Source organism: Giraffa tippelskirchi, chromosome 1 (assembly GCF_054371585.1).
Source record: "Giraffa tippelskirchi isolate mGirTip1 chromosome 1, T2T-mGirTip1v1.2.pri, whole genome shotgun sequence".
Taxonomy (NCBI): domain Eukaryota; kingdom Metazoa; phylum Chordata; class Mammalia; order Artiodactyla; family Giraffidae; genus Giraffa; species Giraffa tippelskirchi.
The window spans coordinates 216,794,694-216,805,123 of NC_137275.1; the positions used below are offsets into that span (position 1 = coordinate 216,794,694).

The 10,430-nt window shown below is 41.4% G+C and overlaps 1 protein-coding gene across 6 annotated transcripts in view; it reads left to right on the forward strand.

Moving 5' to 3' along the window:
- The window catches only part of SLC31A1 (solute carrier family 31 member 1), a 35,106-nt gene extending 25,726 nt beyond the window's left edge, over positions 1-9,380 (forward strand). For 3 of the 6 annotated variants that reach the window (XM_081527543.1, XM_081527575.1, XM_081527554.1), the window contains 4 exons: positions 2,477-2,633; positions 3,485-3,557; positions 5,024-5,192; positions 6,097-9,380. In XM_081527543.1, coding sequence (XP_081383669.1) covers positions 2,526-2,633; positions 3,485-3,557; positions 5,024-5,192; positions 6,097-6,298 — 552 coding nt within the window. In that variant the 5' untranslated portion in view covers positions 2,477-2,525 and the 3' untranslated portion in view covers positions 6,299-9,380. Of the gene's footprint in view, positions 1-301; positions 378-2,476; positions 2,634-3,484; positions 3,558-5,023; positions 5,193-6,096 lie in introns of those variants that run through there. The other 3 variants (XM_081527565.1, XM_081527532.1, XM_081527585.1) reach the window with 2 other exon arrangements.
- The last annotated feature ends 1,050 nt before the right edge of the window (positions 9,381-10,430 follow it).

Here is a 10,430-nt window from a genome sequence, read left to right on the forward strand (position 1 = left end):
AACTGGAGAAAAGCCTGCACAGCAACAAACCCCCAGCACAGCCAAAAATAAATTAATTAATTAAATTATTAAAAAAAAAAGAAATCCATTGTGAGAGTTTGCTGGTGGTTCGGTGGTTAGGATTCAGTGCTTCCACCATTGGAGGCCTAGATTCAATCCAGGATCGGGGAATTAAGATCCTGTGAGTCACATGGTGAGGTCAAAAAAAAAATTAAAGTTAAAAGAAAAAAAAAGAAATTAATTGTCCATTGACAGTGGAAGGAAATAGATTCAGTTCCTACTCTGTTCTCTGGTATATTTCAGTGTGAAATGCATCCTACAAGATGATACTTCAAAACGGGTGCATAACTCGAAAGATTTGAACATATAGAACACTGGTACGTCTGAAGAGATTTGATTGAGTACCTTCATTAAGTAGGTGTCTCTGATTGGTAATGAGATAGCTGGACAATTAGGAACCCGTGGGTCTTCAAAAGAAACCTGGTGACAGGAAGAACATGTAAAAGTTCATGAGGAAAATCAAGGGTGCAAATCTTAATTAGTTTCTGATGCTAACTATGTTCTTACTTTTTAAATTGTCCTTTACATGTCATCTTATGCCCCAAACTGAGTTATGACTGTTCAGTTTCCCCTTCTAATTTTTAGCCTTGAAGCTCCATGAGGAAAGAGTCTATGTCTGCTCCATCTCTGTATGTCCCTCACTCGCTGACGCCAGAAGGCACACCACAAACATTCATGTGTGTTCTCTCTTGTTGATTATTTTTGTGTGTACTCTTTTTTTTTTTTTACCATTCACTATAAATACACCCTTGTGGACAAAGATCTTATTATGTATTTCTTTGTACCTCTAATCTAGTCTCCTTATGGCAATGGTATTAACAATACTAGCTTGTCGAGTTCTCTTATGACGAAGCAATACAGTATCTGCCATGAAAGTTATTTAAATTCATAGTTGAATTTTGATTATCTGTAATGGATGCTTTGCCATTTCCTTTGCTGGAACCTATTTTTTAAGCTTGCTATCATTAGAATCATGGGATAGAAGTTGAAGAGGGGAAAATAAATGGTGGACTATTTGTGCTTTTGTATCTAAAGTATGCCTCTTTTCAGCCTCTTAGTAATCCTGCCATATTCCCGTTTCTTTCCTTCACAGCAATAATCACCACATGAAACTGTTCTGTTTTTTGTTCCTCCATCCTGTGCTTTGTTTGTCTTATTCACTGATGAATTATTAGCACTTAGCTCAGAGTTTGGTGAAAGCTGGATAAATATTTGTTGATTGGATTAATAAAAGAGGCACACAGGCTCATGAACATGAATACCTAATTGGAATTTCTAAAGCACTCTTTCCTCCACAAATTGGCATTGAGGCATACATAAAGAGAATCCTACCACCTCCCTCTCTGCTGTCTTCACCTTCCCACTCCCCACCCCAGCTACCAGAGTTTTTGCTCTTTGGATCACATCTTGGATGGACTTTTACAATAAAACCGTTAAGGGGTAGTAAACATAGACACAAGACTGATCGTGCAGTTGTCTAGACTTAATTTAATAGAGAATATCTAATTTATACCTTTTTTTGTCCGTGTTCCCAGGTCTAATGCCCTGCTGATATTGATAGTGTATCAAATTCTGTACATACTGCTTGCCTAGGGCAGCAGTAGACCTTTCCTTCTAATTTAAATTAGCTGAAGGCTGGTGGTCCCATATGTGAGAGAGTGTATTTGTAATATCCTGTTTGAACACAGGCCATCCAATTAGATGAATTATCTTGAAACACTGGCTTTTTATCTACTGACGTTTGTGATCAGAAAGGCTGTTAAATTTCATCCATGGCATCAATTTATGCATTATTACAAATTATTTCCTGCCACCCAGAGAAGCTACTTTTCTTCTCCTTATCTCATATTTAAGTTTGAACATACATTGACTGTATCTAGAAGAACATGAATTCTTCAGAGTAAGAGTTAGGTTTCTGATATTGTATAGCTGATTCACTTTGTATTGTATTGTATAGCAGAAACTAACATGACATTGTAAATCAACTATACTTCAATAAAAATGAATTAAAAAAAAAAAGAGGTTTCTGAAGCCCTATGTACAAATCCCTTCTGCCACAGTCTCCAGAGGACATTTCTGTTGGTGCAGTTACTCCTCTCTGTGTCTGTAGATAATTAAAAAATAATTCTGAGTAAGATATTAGGGAGCATATATTTATTGGCTGAAATCCCACGTAGACTAAGTATTTATCAAGAAACAAGATTTGGGGAATTCCCTGGCTGTCCAGAGATTGGGACCCTGTTCTTCCAGTGCGGGGGATGCAGGTTCGATCCCTGGTCAGGGAACTAAGATTCCACATGCCACACAGTGTGTCCAAAAGAGAAAAGAAGACAAGATGAAACATTGTGAAGATTTAAAAAAAAAAACTGAAGATTTTGTGTTTTTAATTATTGTATATAATTCTTTTTCTTAAAAGAATCTTCTGCTGACTCAACTTTTCCTGGAAAATAGGCCATTCCCACCACATGGGGATGAACATGGATATGAGTGATGGAGTCAACAGTACCATGCCTCCTCACCATCACCCGACCACTTCATCCGACCACTCCCATGATCACATGATGATGATGATGGTAAGTGCCAAAGGAGAGGCAGCCTAGGCCCTTTCCCAACCCACCTGGGTCATAGAAATAAACAAATTTTAGGACTGGAAGATGATTATGTTTGTTGTTCTCATTCAGTCACTTAGTTGTATCCAACTCTTTGTGACCCCATGGACTGTAGCACGCCAGGCTTCCCTGTCCTTCACTATCTCCCAGAGTTTGCTCAAATTCACGTCCATTGAGTCGGTGATGCCATCCAACCACCTCATCCTCTGTTGTTCCCTTCTCGTCCTGCCCTCAATCTTTACCAGCATCAGGGTCATTTTCAATGAGTTGGCTGTTCACATCAGATGGCCAAAGTATTGGAGCTTCAGTTTTAGCATCAATCCTTCCAATGAATATTCAAGGTTGATTTCCTTTAGGATTGACTGGTTTGACCTCCTTGCAGTCCAAGGGACTCTCAAGAGTCTTTTTTCAAGATTAAAGATCAATTTACTGATGAGGAAAAACTAAGGCAGACCAGGAGAAGTCAAGTGATTTGCCCAAGATTATGTGGCAGGTTAATTTCAGGGCTACACCAGAACCAATATTTCTATGGTTCTTTCTTCAGTATGCCTTCCTTTCAAAATTGACCCTTTTTTGGATTAATTTCTTATTCTTTGTGTAGAAGAGAAAAAAACAAAATTTGACAGTGAGGGCAAAGGAGAGTACATGTGGAGAAGTGCCTCTGTTAGTGATGCTAAAATGAAGAGAAAGCTTTCCACTTCAGTGAATGCTTATTACCCAGAACTGCTGCTTATAAGTGTCCTAAGCTTCTTGACCTGAGATTCTCATGTAGAGACTTGATCATTTCTAACTGACATGTCTTGGTTTCCTGGCAGCCTATGACCTTCTACTTTGGCTTTAAGAACGTGGAACTGTTGTTTGCCGGTTTGGTGATCAATACAGCCGGAGGTGAGTAAGCCATCAGGTGGTGTTTGAAGTTGACACTCACAGGAGAGACAGTGACAAAGAATCTGGAAACCTAGCACCACTTCCTGCCAGAATTACTGCATCATGAGGGTTGCGATTATAACCGTCTGGTTTCCTATTTCCTACCTGGAAGATAAGGATACACAATGACTATTTAGGTCCTACTGTAAACCTCTCTTAAATAACATGTGTATGCTTTAGAGTTTCTGAAACATAATTTAGATACAGGTCAGAGTCTTTTGCATACCATTTTCTTTCACCCTTTTCCAGATTGTTTCCTTGTTTGATTGGTCTTGGACGTGTGCCTTAAATTCAAATTGCACAAGGTCAGTGGTCAGGTGGACCACTTTAGGTATAAGATAAATCTTTGGACCCACAAAATCAATTTGTTTTGGGGAGAAGGAAAGCATTTAATTCAGGTAGTATGTTAAATCAGTTTTGAATACATTCATATTGTTACCCACAATTCACAGTGTGAAAGACTTAGAACTGAAATGCCCATTCAAGAAATAGAGTTAACACTTTTCTGAGGGGCAAGCAGGGCACACTGCACAGCATGTGGGGTCCCCAATCAGGGATGGAACCTCTGCCCCTGCACTGGGAGGTCAGAGTCTTAACAATAAGTGTTTATTTCTCTTTCATGTATTCTACATTGTGTATCTCTGTGTGAGAAACTAATTTAATGATGTCAAGCTGCTGCTGCTGCTGCTGCTAAGTCACTTCAGTCGTGTCCGACTGTGCAACCCCATAGATGGCAGCCCACCGGGCTCCGCCGTCCCTGGGATTCTCCAGGCAAGAATACTGGAGTGGGTTGCCATTTCCTTCTCCAGTGCATGAAAGGGAAAAGTGAAAGTGAAGTCGCTCAGTCGTGTCCGACTCTTAGCGACCCCATGGACTACAGCCTACCAGGCTCCTCCATCCATGGGATTTTCTAGGCAAGAGTACTGGAGTAGGGTGCCATTGCCTTCTCTGAATGATGTCAAGCAGCCAGACCAAAAGGTTATTGTTGTTCTGATTATTTTTTTGTTATCTTAATCAGAAAATGAGTATGTTCTTTAGTAGAAACTGTAGTTTTCACTAACACCATCTTAGTCCTTCTCTTCCATCCATGGGGGTGAAGAGGTAACTATGTAACATTCTGGAATTAACAGCAGAGAGTAGCAAAAAAAAAAAAGAATAGAGAGTAGCAGTTTTTTTTAATTCCCTGGCAGTCCAGTGATTAGGACAGGGCGCTTTGACTGCCCGGGACCTGGGTTCAGTGCCTGGTCAGGGAACTAAGATTCTGCAAGCTGAGTGGCAAGGCCCATTCCCACCCACCCCCACACCCCCAAAAAATTAAGAAAAAAAAGAGGAGCAGTTTTTCTATGTTTTCTTTCTCACTTGGAGAGCACACCAGCTAAGCATTTTGCATGTTTGACATTACTGCCATCTTTTCCTTTCCTACTTAGAAATGGCTGGAGCTTTCGTGGCAGTGTTTTTACTAGCCATGTTCTATGAAGGACTCAAGATAGCTCGAGAGGGCCTCCTGCGCAAGTCACAAGTCAGCATCCGATACAATTCCATGCCTGTCCCAGGACCAAATGGAACCATCCTTATGGAGACACACAAAACTGTCGGGTAAGAAGATTGAACAGATCCAGATGAAAGTTCTGGAGAGCTGAATTAGCCAAATAGCAAAGTGGCTATTTTCTTACCAACAGCCCTTTTCTTGAGTTAATGATTCTATGTCACCTGGATCAGCACTCTTTGGAGGCTTGGAGTTGTGAGTCATTAGCAGGCCCAAAGAGGAATGATATTAAGGTCTGTATTTCACTTAAGAAAGTATTTGGATGACTATTGGTTTTTTCCACAGATTGGCAAGTGCTTTTTAAAATTCAGTTATAATAGAAATGTAGATCTTAAAGCTAAATTGGAATTCAAGGAATCCTATAGACCAATGTCTTACTCTGAAGTAAGCACAATATTATTTATTCCAATAGTACCCATGATTGGGCTTATTGAGGGCCAACCAGACTGTGACTCATCTAAGGTGACAGAACTAGTGAGTGACAGAGGAGATAAACAGCCAGGTCTCCTGATCCCTAATTAAGAACTGTCTACTATACCAGCCCACCCTCAATTCTGTTTCCGAGTTTTTAAGAGTATGAGCTTTGCAAAGGTGGAAGGCCTGAAAATGTTCACAGAAATAAGTGTGGGAGGGTGTGGGTCATCCCTTTCAGGTTCCAAGGTGGAGATGAGTCACCTTCCACCCTCCCTCTCCCCTCCTCCTGAAGAGCTTTCCTCCTGCTGCCTTAGAACCATATCTGGCTGATGTCTATCAACCTCATAGCCCTATCATTTTTCATTCCAAGGACCAATAAACAAAACTTGCGTAGACACAAATACCCTTGAGTTGCCAGGGTGGCTGTGAGCGAGGGCAGCTCAAGCTGAGCTCGTGACTACAACTGTTCCCCTTTCTTTCACCTGAAGCGCATGCTGAGCTGCCGGGGCCCTAACTCTTGTATCCCTGTTTACTCTCCAGGCAGCAAATGCTGAGCTTCCCGCACCTCCTGCAAACAGTACTGCACATCGTCCAAGTGGTCATCAGCTACTTCCTCATGCTCATCTTCATGACCTACAACGGGTACCTCTGCATTGCTGTAGCAGCTGGGGCTGGCACAGGGTACTTTCTCTTCAGCTGGAAGAAGGCTGTGGTAGTGGACATCACAGAGCATTGCCATTAACGTCCAGCTCCATGGTGTGGCCTTATCGATTGCAGTGGAAAGCAGTTCAAGACTGGAAGACAGAATTCCATCTTCTCTTCTTGCTCCTTATCTCCTTACGACACACATACACCTGCTCCACAGAGGTTTAGCTTACACTCTCTGAGCTAAAGTGGTTAACCTCCTTCCCCACACACACTTTTTTCCGTAATGAGCTGAGTTTCCTATTTCTCTTGAGGTGAAGCCGCTCAGGAGACGTCCTCTCCTCCCTCATTGTCTTAGATCCGAGTTACATGTTCTCACCTAATCCGGGTAGCTTTCTGTTCAATGGCTTGATCGCCTGCTTCCTTTTTTAGTCTCGTGTTCTTTCTTTTTCTTTTAAACAGACAGTTTGTGAATTTGGTGGGTTTTTCCTGGGTCAGTGATGGAAATGGGTTAACTTTAGCCAGGACTGATGGCAGGTGAGGGAGTCTTGCCCAGCTAAACCCAGAACCCAAACATGTTTTAGTCTATGGACTCAATGAGTGGGAGATAGGTTATGCCTTCCCTAGATGTAACGTGTTGCACTGAAATCTTTGTAGGGGGCAGAGAGATGGTTTGAGACTGTATAAATACAGGCCCAGAACTTGCAGGACAGTGCATTCTTGGGTGGCTGACTAATCAACTTATGTTCCCATTTAACATTTTAATTAGAATGAACTTGTTAATCAAGAAAAAAAGTGACAATCAATTTGAGAAAATAGATATTTTAAAATGAAACCATTGACATTTTTACTTCGACTTGGTACCTTAGTATGTCACAGCTGAATGAAGCAAGCATTTAAACATTTTCTCCTGTTATTATTTTCATGTGTCTGCCTCTAAACCAGTGATTTTCAAACTTTAACATGCATCAGAAAATCACCTAGAGAGCTTATTAAAAACCCGGTTGTTGGGCCTCGACCCAAAGCTCCTAAATCGGTATTTTTAACAAATTCCCAAGTGACGCTCCTGCTGATGATCAGGGGACCATACTTTGAGCATCTCTGCTTTAAACTAAGGGAGTATCACCTGGTGGGTGAGCTACCTGGGACTGGGCACGGGAATTTGACTTGCTATTAGTAGGTGGTGTGTCTGGGCTTAACTCATGTACTAAATGCTGCTGGTCAATACTTAATCATTCCACAAACATTTATTCAGCCCCGGCTGTGTCTGTGTGCCCAGGTCCACATGCACGGAAGGGCTGGAGCCAAAGTAACTTTTCTTAGCATGTATGAAATCACTAGTCCTTATTTTTAAAGATCTGTAATTTCTTGGAAGTAGCCTGAAGGTTGAGAAAGACCTTTGATCTGCAATATAAATCAGCCAGTCTTGGGTTGGAAGGGCAAAAGCCCAGCCCTCTCTTTGAGAGGCTTAGGGTGTGGTCGGCTGATGGGCACCCAAAGGCGTACCAGGCAGATCCTCATTCTCTGCATGACTATCTTTGTTACTTGGGGTGGGGAGAGCTTAATTAGATCACAAGTGGCCAAAAATTACTTTCCTCAGTGAAGAATCGTATTGGATTTTTATTCTCTTGTTAGTCTACGCTGCAGTCTTGTTCCCAGTCCAACCTACCTCTGTATAGTGACTCTTCTTGTGCTGGTCTATTAAATCCTGCCTCCTTGGTGCTAGACTCCTTTTGTGCCTCAGGGCAGGAGAGAGAAAACACAGCTATCCTGTTGGCCTCTGTTGTGGTTTTGAAGTTTGTACTTTCTCTGTTGATGCCAGTTAAATATTGGAGGGCGAGAAATGTGTACTTGCATGGCTTTGAACCAAGAGAGGGTTATGAGCTTACCGGATCGAGGTTAAAACCTAAGAACCAACATTTAGAATTTTATGTTTTTCTCTCATTCCAACCCCTTGTAGCGCTGATACTTGGTATAAGCAAAGGGAATGACAGGTACTGATAAAAATCCAACATTAAGGTACAAATAGCCTGTACTGTCTCAGAAGCCAATGAATAATAAAACCCTGAGAAATAAAATAAGAATCAATGTTTGGTAGTAACCCTGGTACTCTCTAGACATCTTGTCATGATCTGCTATGAAATAACCTCAGGTTATTTCCAAGGTATGAAAAATCAAGGCCAGTTAAGACAAAATGCTGTGAATTTCAAATTCTCAGAGAGAAGCAATTTGGGATACATCTTTGGGTATTCAAGACAGAGTCTCATGAAAAACCTGAATTCTGTGATCTTGAGCTAGGTTGCCAAAGGAAGAAACTAGTGAAGGGAGGAAAAAAAAAGTAAACCTTAAATGCTGTCTTTCTTGAGCTGTTGGACTGTGTTAATATTGATAATCTTGTTGATTTTCATATCTGTACCCCTGTTCATTTAGGATTTTAGTGCCTGACTTCTTTGTTCCTTTTGGATCCAAATTGCTCTTTTCCTTCTGTTCACAACAAGTAGAAGCTGTATTGCCATGTCTTTGGCCCCTTACTGTCTTTCAATCTTTTATCCCATACATCTAGTCTATTAATCTCCCTAGCCCTCCCAATCCACTGGACAGTGCTCTGCAGTGGGTTTGGATATTGATACCAACTGGAAGCTGTAAAACTCGTTCGAGACCCTAAGCACACTTTGAGGAGCAATTGTCCTCTTGGAATTTCTGAGGCTGGGTAAAGGGCTACCTGATACTATCCAGTAAGTTACAAAATCTTAGGTACCGTCTCCAACCTATGCCAGAGGAACACTCAGCCCCTCACTGCCCACAGACAGAATCCTCTGTCCACCAGGGAATCAGAGACTAAGGTTTCTTCACTACTTCTATGGTAGGGTTGTCTGGAATTCCGTTTTAGGCTGTGGCGCACTGGTTTCAGGTTCCCTGTAGAAGCTGGAAGGGGAGGTGGTAGGGAGTATACTTTCATGTCATTTACTGTTGGTCCTGCCCTCTCCAGCTGCTTCCTTGAGAAGATACATCTAAAGATATAAAGTCTGCATTTGATATAATGCCTTAATCACTGGGTCTACAATTAATGTTGACTGTTTTAGATTGTAAGCTCCTGGAGGGCAGTATTGCTGTCGTAGGAATATTCTAACAGTGTCATGTACAAAAGAACAAATAAATATTTTGATTTTGTGATTCTATGTATGTCTTCCACCCAGAGTGATATCAAAATCAGTGGTCTCTTCATTGTCCACATGGACTCTGGCCATTATCATTAGTTTTTAAGATGTCTGTCTTTCAGGTGGCGTGATCCAGTTATATTTTCATCTCACTATCCTCCTACTTTACTTGAAACGACAGGCTTTGTACATGCCAGAAGAGTTCACATGACCTTTTGCACAGGAGACAGTCTTTATGAAGATGCAATATCTCAGTACACCAAAGATTTTATCATATCATAATCGTTTCCCTGTGTTTATGCTGACACAACACCCTCTTGAGTATGGCTATTAGGAGGGAGGAAGAAACTCAGAAGGCACTATGTTTTTGTGCTTCGGTGCCCACTCATGCTGGGAAGCCACGGTGACTGGTTGAGGCAGTCTTGTGTGACATTTTTTTTTTTTTCTCTTTGATCCTGGCCTTTGTAGCATTCAAAATAATTGAACTCAGTTTCCCTATCTGGGGCCACTGTTGCTGTGTTTTCAAGATAAAAGAATGGAAAATCCCAGATAAAAGTGGAAGAATAAAACTATTGTAAGAATGGTAGGGAAGACGTGAAACTATACATCCTCTTCTCTTCCTGCCTCCCACATTGTTATTACCCAGACTTACCAAACTACCCCAGAAAGGCTGGGTAAAATCCTGCTGGTGGGTCTCTACAGAACTGATGATTCCAGAGGTTCTTTTCTACTACAGTTGGCAGTTCCCAGTAGTTGAATTAAACAGTGAAAACAACAGGACATAATTCTAGTCTCTGAGCTTCCTCTCAGAGTGACTCATTAGGAAAACTCTCAGGCAATTTGGGAAAGAAGGAAAACTGGGATGGTGGGAATGCTAACACTCCACTGCCTATCCTCTCAAACTAGTTACAAACCCATTCTATAAAGATTCTGGAAATCCACAACTTGATGAGGTTTGTACAAAATCGTGAGATTCTAATCTCCACAAGGGCAAGGATCTTGATTTGTTCACTGATGTTACTAAGTGCCTAGAGTGGGACCTAGCACATAGGAGGCACTCAATAAATACTT